Below are 14,581 nucleotides of genomic sequence, written 5' to 3' on the forward strand. Positions count from 1 at the left end.
ATAAAATCTTAAAAAAAAATACTAAAAAAGTGGAACCCGAGGTCTGGTTCTGTTTTGACTCTATCTGCATTTTGACTTCAATAACCCAATTGCCTAAGATCCTTGCTCACAGAAGTATATTGAACAGGTTATTAATGACCTCAAGACTTTGATCAAAAGGACTCAGGTAGACACCAATGACTGTCCCATGGTGCTAGCTGGAAACCGTAGGCTCATAGATCCATACGTTTCTCCCTGTTTTCCTGGTGTGCATGGGCCATATGTTTGGGCAGGACACAATGGATGCTTTTAGCATCATGAGGCTGTGCTCCCAAAGAAGGAGGCTGCCTTCCCCTGAAACCAGTCTTCCTGAGAGGTGGGGGCACCTTGTCCCAGCTAACTCACTGCCAACTCTGAAAGAGGTGTCACAGCTCTGATAGGACTCAGATCACACACTCAAATTGGGTAATTGAGAAGAGTTTAAAAAGCAAAGGAGTGGGTACGGTTTAGAGAAACCAAAACCAATCTTGCAGTAGTACCTCAACACTAGCACACTAGCAATTATAAGAAGCTATTACCACCACGACCACCACCACTACCACCCCCGCCCCGGAAAGGGTCAGGCAAGAGAACTGTTCCTGGGACCACACACAGAGGGGCTGCACGGGAAAAGTTCTCCAGCAGGAGCAGAAGCTTTAATGGAGGGGCATCCCAAGCCACAGTGGCCCAACAGTAAGGTAGGAAGTAAAATAGCTCACCCTCCTCCACTTTTGGTCTCCTGCAAGTGTCTCCCATTGGCTAACCCAGATTGGAAGCCAGTGGGCCTCCCCATGTCACAAAGAAGGGAAGAGAGTAGATCTGAGGGGCAAACAGAAATTATCCAGTGTACCTGGCCAGAGCCTCTGAGGTCATTTTGCTGACAATCCCATTTATCCACAAACACTTTGCTGATTCATGATAATTAAGTAAATAAACCAAGTAAGGTAACCAAAACAATGCTGATAGTAGAATATGGCAACACTATTACATCAGTTTGGCCTTTTGAAAACAAGGTTAGTATTATGGCATTATTGAAATCTACTTTAAATGGATATCTAATCCAATTATTGCTGGAATTAGAACCTGAAAATATCTGAAATTCATTTGCAGTCTTGCAAATAATGAAAAAAAAAAAAAACAGATTCCAGAAGGAAAACAGTAAATGGCTTATTCACTTCATTTCTAATAGTATATCAAAGTTTGTTGTTATTGCTTCCACTTTGCCTCAATGCAGGTTACATAAACACATGGAAAGTATCTTTCCCTAGCATACCCTGACATCATTTGGCCTTGGTGATGCACAAAAGTGCCATCTGTGAACCAGTCTGTCTCCACTCTTTTCTGACTTAATGATTAAGTAGCACATTATTTGCCCCAAATCGTTGTTTTCACATCAAAATCAAACCCTTAATATGTTAATTAAATTCTTGTGAAAATGACTTTCATTGGTTACTTTTCTCTACAAAGGGAAAGTTACTTTTAGAGTTGGTAAGAGAATGTAATGGCAGTTGTCATTTTGACATTGGTGACTGCTTGTTGCCAACACAATCATAAACACAAAGATGATAATTGGTCATCAAAATGCTGAGATTACTTTCATCATATTATCTAAAAGAAAAATCAGAATCATCACAAAGAACTGTCAGACTCCCAAAACTGTGTCTAGGGATCTGTATACCAGGATGTGATAGCTTGTGGAAGGTTCCTGGTATCTATGGGTGTTAAAGATACTCAGAAAAGTGGGAGGCGATGCAGACCAATCATCTTACCAAGGAGCTCTTTGTAGGCTAGTTTCATGTGGTGATGGATATGTTCCCTCCTTCGTCAAACCTGCAGATCATGGGAGGCTTCTTTGCCCTTTCCACCTGGCTCCTGCTGCAACCAGACTGCCTTGGCCTGCAGGAAGCGAAAAGTGTATTTGAATCTGACAGTGCAGAACTCAAGTCTCTCTTTGTCTCTCTTTTTGCTGAGCCAAAATGTGAAGTAATTTCAGTCCCTCATTTTATCCCTCTTTAAACATATTTGCTGAGCCCAAAATGCGGGTCAGGCTATGTTTCCAGAGCTGGACTATCACAACACATGGTAATACAAAACGCATAAATTTTATCTAATCCAAGGCAAATAATGTTGCCAGGAGATAAGAGGCAGAATTCTTTCTAGATTAATACAGATACTCCATCCCCTAACGATCTGGGCATTCACAGGGGGTAAAGACCAAAGGGAAAAGGTTGTACGTAAATTACAAACCCTGAAGAGTCACAAGAAGAAGGGCAAGGCCCACCAACAAAGGGAGACCAAAGCTGTCACAGTGGGCAGCAGCCTTGAAGGTGATTAGTGGACAGCAAGCCATCTCCTCTGCCCTGTTTGCTTATCTCATCACACCACAGGTTATTGAAAACCTGAAAGGAACCCAACAGTTGATGAAAGACAAGGAGCAGCTGGCTTGCCCAGAGTAGGTAATGATGGTAATGATGAAGGGAATAGGATCCTCTCATGCCCACCTTCCCACTGGGCCATGGCCAATGAATCATGTCTACCATGTGCTAGAACAAGGTCCTTTTGTTACAAAGGACAATAAAAAACAAAATTCTCTACTTACTTTTAGAAAGTACTTTTATAAACTGCCTTTTCAAATTCAGTAGATTCATAACACCTTTAGCATCTGGGAGTCAGAAAGTCTTTAGATCATATAGAGCAGAAATCTGTGAAATTAAAAAAAAAAACAGATACACACACACCAACTAAAAAATTAAAGCACAGAGTGAGGAAAGTACCTTCTCAGAAGAAGAATCAAGATAGTCTATCCTGTGTTAACCATTCCTGACTCAACTATAGGTTAATGCTCTTCAACAAGTATTTATTGAGCATGAGCTCTGTGCTGGGCTCTGTAAAGGACACAAGGATAGTAAGCAGAAGCCCATTTATCAGGAAATCCTAGAGAATAATAGACTAGTAAGTAGATTTGAATCAAAATGGAAAGGAGACATTCAAGAAAATAGAAGGTTCCCATAAAAAATAAAAATGTTATGAAATATGAAAAGTTCTGTGGGACTGTTGGAAGTATAACTTGGCACATTGCTAGAGTACTCTTTGATAATACATAGTAAATGCATTCAAATTACAATATCTTATTGTATCAAATGTTTCACAGGTAGGAATTTAGCTTAAAGAAGTAGTCTTGAACTCTTGAATGTGTACCAATATCTAGCTATTAGGCTGTGCACCACAGTACTGCTTATAAATAGGGGATACAGATGTATATATAATTAAACAGGAGAAAGAAGGGAAGGAAAGATGGAGAGGAAGAGTTGGTAATTGTTTTAGAGATGGTTGTTATTTTCTTTCACTTTCTTCAAAATAACACTTTTCATTTAAAAAGTTAAAGTCCTGTAACCCACCTACTTGCTTTGACCAACATAACTAATCTAACCCAGAATCTTTTCCTTAATGTCTAATCTTAGTCAAATCATCCTACTTTTATTTCATTTAATCTCTTCTAAAAATTAAATGAAAGTGTAAAAACAACAGGGGCACATGGATGGCTCAGTCATTTGAGCATCCACTCTTGATTCTGGCCCAAGTCATGATCGCAGGGTCATAGGATACAGTCCTGCCTCAGGCTCTGCCCTCAGCAGGGAGTCTGCTTGAGATTCTCTCCCCTTCAACTCCCCCCACCCTCCCACCTCCACTCACGTGCTCGTGCACTCTCTCTCTTAAATAAATAAATGTTTTAAAAAGTATGAAAACAGGGTGCCTGGATAGCTCAGTCAGTTAAGCATCTGCCTTTGGCTCAGGTCATGATCTCAGGGTCCTAGATTGAGCCCCACATTGGGCTTTCTGCTCAGCAGGGAGTCTGCCTCTCCCTCCCCTTCTGTGCTTGCTCTGTCCCTCAAATATATAAATAAGCATTTTTTTAAAGTGTGAAAATAGCAAATAACCAATAATAGAGAATTTTTTAGAATATAGTGTAAATATGCAGTGAAATACCATATGGGGATTTTTATTATAGAATATTTAACAGTATGTAGGATGTCCATGATATATTATATATGAAGAAAGCAAGCTACAAAGGGCTATTCTTTGTGATCCTAGAGCATTCCAACTTTTTCCAGTTTCTTAAAGAAGATGTAATGCCACCATCACTGGGCCCTTGCATATGCAGTTTCTTCTTCCTGAAATGGTGTCCTTTTGACTCCTTCATAGGATTAGCCACTTTTTATTTTTATATCTTAAATCAAAGACCTAGTCCTTCTCAGCATTTATTATGAATATTGTTTTAGTAAAATAGTAGGAATCTGTGCCCTAGATTATAAAGTCTATAAGGACAGAAAATCTGTCTGCTTTTGCTCACCATTCCATGTCCAGAATCTGGAACATAATAGAAACATATATTTTTTAATGACACAAAGTTAATTTTCACATCTAGGAAAAAAAATTACCTTAAAATTGTCTCATTACCTAGTTTTCCTATATTTCTAAATCCATGAATGAAAGCCAAGTATATTTCAAATTGATTAAATTTAATAGGACACAATTTTCCAGATTGATAGAGCAGATAATTCATTTTAATTAGAAAGCTTTGAAGTCTTAAAATTCTTTTCATAATGGAACATAAAAATGTAGAAATAGCATCCACTGGGAATATTTAGTAATGGAATATTTAGTAATATAGGCCCTATATTTAGGCAGTAGAATCATAACATTTTCAAGTTCAATCTGCTTCATTTTATAACAAAGCTGAAGCCCAGAGACACACAGTGAATCACCCAAGATTGCACAGTGAAGGCATAGCTAGGACCTTTTAATCTAGTGCTTATTCTACCTAAACATAAAGGAACAGAGTAATTCCCAGTTCCAGCTGTAGAATCAGAAGAAACTCAGAGGAGGAATAAAGCAGGAAGGTAAAAATAGTGAAAAGAAATTCTAGATATAGACATGTCTGAAAAGGTCCGGTAGACTGGTATGCAGGCCTCTAAACTAATTTCTTCTCCATATAAAGAATGCCTTTAAAAAAAGAAAAATCTGGTATGTGTGTGGGTGTGTGTGTTTCCTGATGTGGGATGATCTAAGAAGCACCGTTGAGAACCCAGTGCCTTCTGACATCTAGCAACAATGCCTGGCACAATATAGTCACTAAAAATATTTGTTAAGTAAGTAATGAGTGAATGAATGAATGAATGAATGAATGAGTGGGCATGTCATCCATAGACTCCCCCAATTTGCCCACTTGCTGGCTCATGTCATCACCTATCGGTGAATGTTAGCACACTGAAGTAGGCTGAATAATGCTCTCCCTCAAAAAGATAACCATGTCCTAATTCCTAGAACCTGTGAGCGTTAGCTGATATGGCAAGAAAGGGATTTTGCAGGTATGATTAGAGATGGGAAGGTAATGTTGGATTATCTAGGTGAGCTGTAAATGCAATTACATGTGTCCTTATGAGAGGGAGGTGGAGACATGGATATTTGACATATAGACAAGAGAGAAGTCAGTGTGACCAGAGAGGCAGAAATTGGAGTGATGCACCACAAACCAAGGAATACAGCCGCCACCAGAAGCTAAAAGAGGCAAAGCATGGATTTCTCCCCTCTGAAGGAAGCGTTGCCCTGCCAGCACTCTGATTTTCACCCAGCAATATTAATTTCAGCTTTCTGGCCTCCAGAACTATAAATGTATAAATTTCAGTTGTTTTGAGCCACCAGGTTTGTGGTAATTTATTAAAGCAGCCACAAGTACAAATTTTGGCCCTGGGAAGCAAGATGCTGCTATGATACATAGCTAAAAATGTGGAAGTGGCTTTGGAATGGGTAATGGGTGGAAGCTGGAAGAACTTTTACATGTATGATGAAAAAGCAAACATTACCCTAAATAACCTATTGGTAGAAATGGATGTTAAAGGTTCTGCCAGCCAGTACTCAGGAGGAAGCAAGGAGCACGGGAAAGAAAACCTATGTCACATTAGAGAATACATACCTTGTTATAAACAAAATGTTGGTAGAAATTTGAGCTTTCAAGGCCCTGCTGGTGAGGACTCAGAAGGGAATAAGGAAAATATTTTTGGAAACTGGAGGAAAGAGGATCCTTGGTCTGTAATAGCAGAAAGTCTAGCTAAATTATGTTCTATAGTTAGTTACATGGAAAGTAGAACTTGGAAGCAAAGAACTTGAATATTTTGCTGAGATTTCCAAGTAAAGTATTGAACGTGCTCTGGTTTCTTCTTGTAACCTGTAGTAACATTTGAGACGACAGAGATAAATAGAAAAACCGTGAAGCAAAAAGGAAACTGAACTTGACAGTTTGGGAGATTTTTAGCCAATTCAGACTGTAAAGGATGCCCAAATTAGGAGATTGATGCTGAGGAAGGAATGCCATGAAGAGAAAGCCAAGGGCGTAGCCATTGGAGCAGAAGCCAAGGATAGAGATGAGACCGTCAGGAAGGATCTGTGGAGGAGCCCCTCATCCCATTGCATGAGTCCCCTTGACATACACAGGAGACCCACAGGGTTTTTGAGATTGTTACACAAGCAGAAATGATGCCTGTTTGACCCAAAGGGACAGAAACAGGACACAATGAAAGAAGGTTGCTAGACTCCCAGAATTCCACAGGCAGGACAGAGGATAATCATTTTTGCTTTTGTTAGGCCACCCAGTATGTGATAAATTGTTTCTGCTGCCACCAGAAATTAATACTCACACATTAGATGCTTAACAAGACACTCTTGGGTTTTTTAATTAAATCAAGTTTGGGGGATCCCTGGGTGGCTCAGGGGTTTAGTGCCTGCCTTCGGCCCAGGGCATAATTCTGGAGTCCCGGGATCAAGTCCCATGTCGGGCTCCCTGCATGGAGCCTGCTTCTCCCTCTGCCTGTGTCTCTGCCTCTCTCTCTCTCTCTCTCTATCTCTCATGAATAAATAAATAAAATCTTATAAATAAATAAATAAATAAATAAATAAATAAATAAAGTTTGTCATTAATTACATCAAAATTAAATGTTGAACAGGGAGTATTTATAACATGTATCAGGCATAAAGACTACTTATGAAATAAACACCCATATACACACCAACTTGTTTAAGAAATAGAAATTAAGGTTACCGTTGAGGCCCCCATGTGTCTGACAGCATATCCCCCTCACTTTCCCCAAGAGGTCATTACTGTCTTGAATTCTGTGTTTATCATTCTCGTATTCTTTATTTGTTTAGGTATGTATCTCTGGGTTTACTGTTTCATTTTGCATGGTTTTAAATTATTCAAAGGAAATCCTACTACAAGTTTTGTTCTGTGACTTTTTAAATTTGCTACATGGAGAGGTCTCATGTAGCGGTGGTACATTCATACTAATTGCTGCATGACGTGATATTATAAAGACATACCACAACTTATTAGTTCTTCAAGCAAGGGACACATAAACTAGTTGCAGCTTTTGGCTCTCCTGAACTGTGTATGCTGCTATGATGCTGCTATGAATATCGCTGTACATGCTTTTCAGTGCATTGGCGTACAAGTGTCACTAGGGCATATGCCTCAGAGTAGAACTGTGGAGTCACAGTGCAGGAGTACCTTCATCCCTAGATGTATTGTTGTCCACAGTGCTGGTACAGAGTTTAAAATTCAATCTCAGGTAGCCGTTTCCTCATTTTTTTAACCACCCAACACATCTTGCTTCTACAATTTATCTGATATATAATCACATTGGCCTTGAATCTCTCTAATATAGGGTTACTTATGACTGACTCTTGGATTCTCGGTCATCTTTATCTGTGCTAGTGTTACAGGTTCTTCTTAGAGGTCAAAGTCCACAGGTATTCAATGAATAGACTCTGGAGCCAAAATGGGCTTAAAACCCAGCTGTGCCACTTACCAGCTAGCTGTATGACTTTTAACTGGTTACTCAATCTCTCTGTGCTTCAATTACCCCCAGTGTAAACTGGGAAAAACTATAGTATTCACTTCGAAGAGTTATTGAGAGGATTAAATAAGCTGATGTGTGAAGCCCTTAGAACAGTGCCAAGCAGAGTAACCTCTATGTATTATTCACATCACAGCTCTTCATAGGAACAAACATATGTGAAAAGTCACTCCCAGCAGGTTACCTGTCTCACAATAGAAGTGATCAAATTCAGGGTGCCTGGGTGATTCAGACAGTTATGCCTCTGCCTTAAGTTCAAGGCATGATGAGCCCCACATTGGGCTCCCTGCTCAGCGGGGAGTCTGCTTTTCCCTCTCCCTCTGCCCTTCACCCTACTTGTGCAGGCTCCCTCTCTCTCTTTCTGTCAAATAATAAAATCTTAAAACCAAAAAATGATCCGATTCAAACACTCACATTTTCTTGTCAGCAAATCTAAAACTCTTTCTCTGTGCCTACACTTTCTCCCATTCGACAGAGTGGATTCCTCCACTGAACTCTGGATTCTGTCCTGTTATGCCAAGACTGCCCATGTAGTCATTGTACCAGTCTTACTCTCTATGTGATCATTCTCATCACATGTGGACATTCCCTAGAATCTTCTATCTTAAAATGCAAACTACCTAGTCTCCATGTCCCCCCTTAAGCTGCTTCCCCTTGTCTTGAATTCATCCCCCCCCCAAAAAAAAATGTTTATAATTGCTCTCTGCAGTCTCAGAATCCATTCCTTCCCCCATGCTACCCCATTCACTGGGAGTGATCTTATCAAGGTCACCTCCATGCTGCTGAATCACATAGTCACTTCTCCATCCTCTCTAATGGACCCCTTGGCAACATGGGACACATCTGACCATCTGCTTCTTAAAAAAAATCTTTATTTGGCTTCCTTTATACATCACTGGGTGTCCCTCCCACCTCACTGACTGACCTGCTCAGGCTGCCCTTGTTCTGTTCTCTCCTATACTTTCTCCCTAGATGACCTCCTTGTTCCGTTCTCTCTTGTACTTTCTCCCTAGACAACTCGTTCAATCTTGTGATTTTCAAAACCTGTAACATGCTGATGAGTTCGAAAATTATATCTCCAGGCTTGACTCCTCTGGCTGATCTCCAGATTTCCCTATCAATTATTTATTTGACATCACATGGATGTCAGGTAATGATGATAGCTAAGCAATGGTCACACAATGATGATAGCTAAGCAGTGCCACACACACAAAGTTGTGTCTTTTCCCACAACTATCTTGTTCCCACCTTTGAACCTTCACATTTCCTGTTCCCTCTGCTTAGAACAATCCATGAATATACCTTGCATTCCTTTTTTTTTTTAATTTTTTATTTATTTATGATAATCACACACACAGAGAGAGAGAGAGAGAGAGAGGCAGAGACACAGGCAGAGGGAGAAGCAGGCTCCATGCACCGGGAGCCTGACGTGGGATTCGATCCCGGGTCTCCAGGATCGCGCCCTGGGCCAAAGGCAGGCGCCAAACCGCTGCGCCACCCAGGGATCCCCTACCTTGCATTCCTGATCCCTTCCAGTCCTTTGGATCTTTGCTCAAACATCACCTTCTCAAAGAGGCCTTCTCTGACCACTCCCACCCAATGTAGTCTCCAGATCTAACATGGTATCCTGTTTGTGCCAACCTCACTCTTTATGTGATCATTCTCATCACATAGGACATTTCCTAGAACCTTCTATCTTAAAATTTATGATAACATTTATCATTATGAGAAATTATCTTGTTCCTTCACTTGTTTACTACTTTACATTCCTTCTCCTTCCACCTACCCTTACTCCTACAAGGAATATAAATGCCTCTTAAGGGAAGACATGCACTAAGAGACAATATGAGATACAAACACTTCACTTTCTACAGAGAGGAGGAAAACACATTTTGCAGGTGACATGTTTATAGAATTCATGGGAATATAAAACAACACTACCTACTGTGTGCCAGGTATTCAAAGATGCTAGGGGCAGAGTGATGAAGAGGACAGATAAAGGGCATCCTGGAATGTCTGCTACATAGTAGGTGTTTAATAAACAGCTGCTGAATGAATCTATTGATTAATTCATTCATTTTAGTCCACAGAAATTATATCTCTGATTTTTAAAAAACATTTATTTTTTTGAGAGAGAGAGAATGAGAGCATGAGTGGGGGAGGAGCAGACAGAGAAGCAGACTCCTGCTGAGCAGGGACTCCACCCCCCATGTGGGGCTCAATCCCAGGGCCTAGAGATAATGACCTGAGCTGAAGGCAGACATTAACTGACTGAACCACCCAGGTGCCCTGAAATTACATCTCTGATTATGAATGAAAAACAATAGAAACATTCTTAAAATTCTTCCAGCATTCTTCTATTGGATTTTTGAGGAAAAACAAACAATTTTAATGGATACGGATGTGGAAACACTTAAGGTATTCAATAATCAGGAAATTCAGAAAACATTGATAAACCTGTGCAAATAATCACTTTGTGCTACTGTTTTATGTTCCATAAGGGCTATGTTTGTGTCTAAATTTCTAATTTAGCTACAAGATGTAAAAAATCCTACATAGTCAGACAACGTGGCTTTAGTTAAATCAGAAGTGCCTTAAAAGCAAAAATAGCATTCCAGCTATTGACATGCCTAGGATAAAAATAACCATCTGGGAGTAAATGCTTATTAAAAAGGCAAAAGAGGGGATCCCTGGGTGGCGCAGCGGTTTAGCGCCTGCCTTTGGCCCAGGGCGCGATCCTGGAGACCTGGGATCGAATCCCACGTCGGGCTCCCGGTGCATGGAGCCTGCTTCTCCCTCTGCCTATTAAAAAAAAAAAAAAAAAAAAAAAGGCAAAAAAAATGTGACTAGGACAATATCTGTCCTGGGAAGTTCAGATTCAAAATGTATTTCTTAAGATAGGAACTATATGGGAATCCATTCCAAAATAACATCCCCACTTTTAAATAATAAGATAGATGATCATTTCATGGACTTAGTATAAATATATCTTCAAAGTCTGATGGTTTTCTCTTAAAAGGATAGCTTATTGGGGGATCCCTGGGTGGCTCCTGGAGTCCCGGGATCGAGTCCTGCATCGGGCTCCCTGCATGGAGCCTGCTTCTTCCTCTGCCTGTGTCTCTGCCTCTCTCTCTCTCTCTTTCTCTCTCTCTCTGTGTCTTTCATTAATAAATAAATAAAATATTTTTAAAAAGGATAGCTTATTATTTTTTCTCTCTGAAAAATTACCAAGCCACCAGCTTTTCCCACTGACTCCATTAATTCTTTTTCTCCTTGCCCTTCCCACTCTAGGTTGGACTAATGAATACATTGGAGGAAAGAGTAACTTAGGCAAAGACCTTTTATTTGTGGTTAGGCTTACATAGTTCCAGAAACTAAACATAATTAACAAAACACCAACAAGTACCAGAGGAGGTGCTCTGGTATCAGTAGAAGGCACTGATCATAAGAAAGCTTGACATGGATCTTCACATACAGATGCTGGTTCAGTCCTGTCAAACGAATATGCTGTATCCTGAATGTGACAAGTGGGAGCAGGAGCAGGAAGAACCAAAGCCTCTTCTCCACTGGATCAGGCAGCTAGGCCCTCCAGGAGTATTATCACAGGTGACACGGAGGCCTCTGCAACAGTAGCCATGACAACCAGCCCAGCTATGACAACAATGCTGATGTCACCACCAATAGTTTGATAGATCTATAAATCCTTAGGGTGCTTCACATCCAGTTCATCGTCTCCGATCCATTCCTTGCACAGGCCACAAAAATCCACTTTCACAGAAACAAATCCAGTGCATTCAGGTACCACTGAAAACACACCAGTCCTGGTATTTGCTAATTTGGAACAATGGTAAAAATACTATTGCATCATTTTGGAAATGAGTCCAGTCTAAGCTATAAGAAAAAAATATTGTTAAAAAAAACACACATAGGTACTTTTGATGGTATGGCTTTAAAACCCTGCACTTCACTATAATTATGAGCCTTTTAAGCAAAGTTAACGAATAGCAATTTTTATTTTTTTAAAAAAAGGAAAGTATTTTACTAGACCAAAACTAGTTTAAGACCTACGAAAATCAAATTTTATGCAAACACTCTTAGAAAAACTGAATTCTATAATTAAAACATCAGAGTACTTTTTACAAATTAATAATGTGTTAAATTACTATATATTAAAGATATGATTTGAAAATAAAAAATACTGTGTTCAAATCTCATTCTGTAAGAACCAGGGTAATTAATTGCCAAATCACCATGCTGTCTTTCCACGAGGGTTTCATGGTACACTGGAGGGTCTATTATGAGCCAGCAGGGAGTCATTAAGTAACATTCAAGGAAAAATAAGAGTAAAACATCAGGTACAAATTAATTTAATTCACTTCCTGAGACTTACACAGAGCTCACTAACTTGAATAAAGCATGACAACATTGTCTTTAAATATTGAAAACACTATTTTCTGGCAGCATCCAGTACACTTTTGTGTTACAAGGAGGTCATAAAGATAGGGCTTCGGGGAGAAATAGAACACAGATAAACCTCTAAAGAAATAGAAAGTTCTAACAGAAGACTTCTTATTCTCTTTTTATGAGGCAAAAACAGAAAAATAGATAAAACATAACAACCTTGATTACAGACTATGGGGGACTTCATATCTAGACTTTTATGATGTTTTATGAATGATATTTACTACAGCATTATTCCTATTGAATAACCAGAAAATAATTTTCATCATCAATAATACAGTCAAAAAGTTTACACCATGGCAATATCCATGTCAACAGATGTTGCCTCTTCTATCTAAAGTATAGAATATATACTATATGTATAAAGTATATATTCTATATGTACTATATATATATACACACACATATATGTATCTAGCACATATATAAATACAGTCATGTCTTTCCAGTCTCATACCCATCTGACACTTTATAATGAAGAGAGAAAATAGGAGGGAGACTTCTGGTACCATTTATTTTTCTGTGACAGTAATAAAGCTGCTATACCACAACTTGAAAAAATACACAGTAATCATTGTATATTAACAATAACTGCATAATGCAAAAAGCAAATGCTTTTTCCCCCAGAAAAAAAAAAAATCCCAGGGTTTTCCCTATGACTCTGTTCCCTGCCCCCCCGCCTCAAAAAATACCGTATATGTAATTTCAACCTAAAGTCAAAAGGCTTCCAATGCCACGTGGCATGTGGCAACAGTATGCTCACCGCTCAGCAGGATGATGCCAGTCTCCGACCCAAACTGTGCTCCCAGGCTAGCACGCTTTATAACTCTTCCTTAAAGCCCTTCTGTGTCTCCTGCCTGGCTTTGTCTTCCTCACTGGGTGCCAGCCACGTGAAATACACTTTTACTGGATCAATGTTCCAGTGTTTGTGAAAGGATATGGGAACCTGGTGAGAAAGGTAGTCCCTAGGATAATCCACGGGCCGAGCCTGCAGGAAGAAGGAACAGAGAATTATGTTCCTTTATTCGCTGAAAACAATTTTGCTTCAGAATAGTATTTGAATTTACGAAATGACTGATTTTCTTCAATATTTGATATGGGTTATGGGAATCTAAAGGCAAAAAGGAAAATCTTTTCCGCCCTCTTCCTGCTGACGTGAGGCTTTGGCTTTTGTATCTCCAATTGGAGATTGGAGATTTAATTTAATTTAAATTTAATATCCATATATACCACTTTTTGCTTCCATGATCTATAATCATACCTCCAGGAAATTCCTCAACCATGGTAATAAATCTAAAAAGCCTTCCTTGTAAGTTATTTAAGAGACTATTACAACTTCGGTAAAAGGCAGAAAAATTGCTATTTCCCAGGCCTGTCTAAAGAAACTCTGACTATACATTGTGTGTGTGTGTGTGTGTGTGTGTGTGTGTGTGTGTGTAAGAATGGGGTGAAGAGTTCTTGGGGTTCACCTCGCCTGCCCACTGCCCTGACGTGTAATTAGGTGTATGTCTCTCAGAGAAGGAAAATGTGGAGCTCATCAGAGGTCAGGGAGAAATGTGAGTAACACAACACTCTCCTCCTACGCAGATACCTAGTCTGACTACAGAAATGGCAAGGAAAACATTGAGTAACTAGAAGTAGTTAAAGAGAGCCTAAAAAGTTTGTCCACAGTAATTTCAGTATTTTCTAGAATTTACAAAATGAAGTTTAAGCAGAATCAGACATAACCTAGGATGACTGAGATTGAAATATCCTTCAGGGTATAAAAGGAAACAGAACCAGATATTTTTTTTTACTCTAAACAAAGCATCCACACACTTTCAATGTTTATCTTGTTTACAGATTTATATAGACTATCTGTGTTCTATAGTAATTCACTGGGTTATCAATACTAAAATAGTCTTGCCTTTATTAAAGCTGGATAGGATATTTTTTTAAAAAGTCTTCTTTAGGCTATTACTTTATTACATTATGCTTAAATGTTTAATAAGAATACTATAAACTCTCTTAAATGGTTTACAAAATACCTTTATTAAATTTTATCTCATTCAACCCTTAAAACAACCTTGCAAGATGGTCAGAGTATCCTGATTCATCTTCAATTTACATAGGAGGTAACTGGAGCTCACAGAAGTTATAACTTCCTTAGGGTAACATGACTAGCACATATTGGAATGGGGACAAGAGCAGGT

At 39.2% G+C, this 14,581-nt stretch overlaps 1 protein-coding gene across 1 annotated transcript in view; it reads right to left on the reverse strand.

The window, feature by feature from the left end:
- The window catches only part of B3GLCT (beta 3-glucosyltransferase), a 238,226-nt gene that overhangs the window by 102,183 nt on the left and 121,462 nt on the right, over positions 1-14,581 (reverse strand). Inside the window, exons 15-17 of the mRNA XM_077868187.1 lie at positions 11,335-13,377; positions 2,618-2,720; positions 1,788-1,914 (exon numbers count right to left, since the gene is read on the reverse strand). Coding sequence (XP_077724313.1) covers positions 13,210-13,377 — 168 coding nt within the window. The 3' untranslated portion in view covers positions 1,788-1,914; positions 2,618-2,720; positions 11,335-13,209. The remainder of the gene's footprint in view (positions 1-1,787; positions 1,915-2,617; positions 2,721-11,334; positions 13,378-14,581) is intronic.

This window comes from Canis aureus, chromosome 24 (assembly GCF_053574225.1).
Source record: "Canis aureus isolate CA01 chromosome 24, VMU_Caureus_v.1.0, whole genome shotgun sequence".
In the NCBI taxonomy this organism is placed as follows: Eukaryota; Metazoa; Chordata; class Mammalia; order Carnivora; family Canidae; genus Canis; species Canis aureus.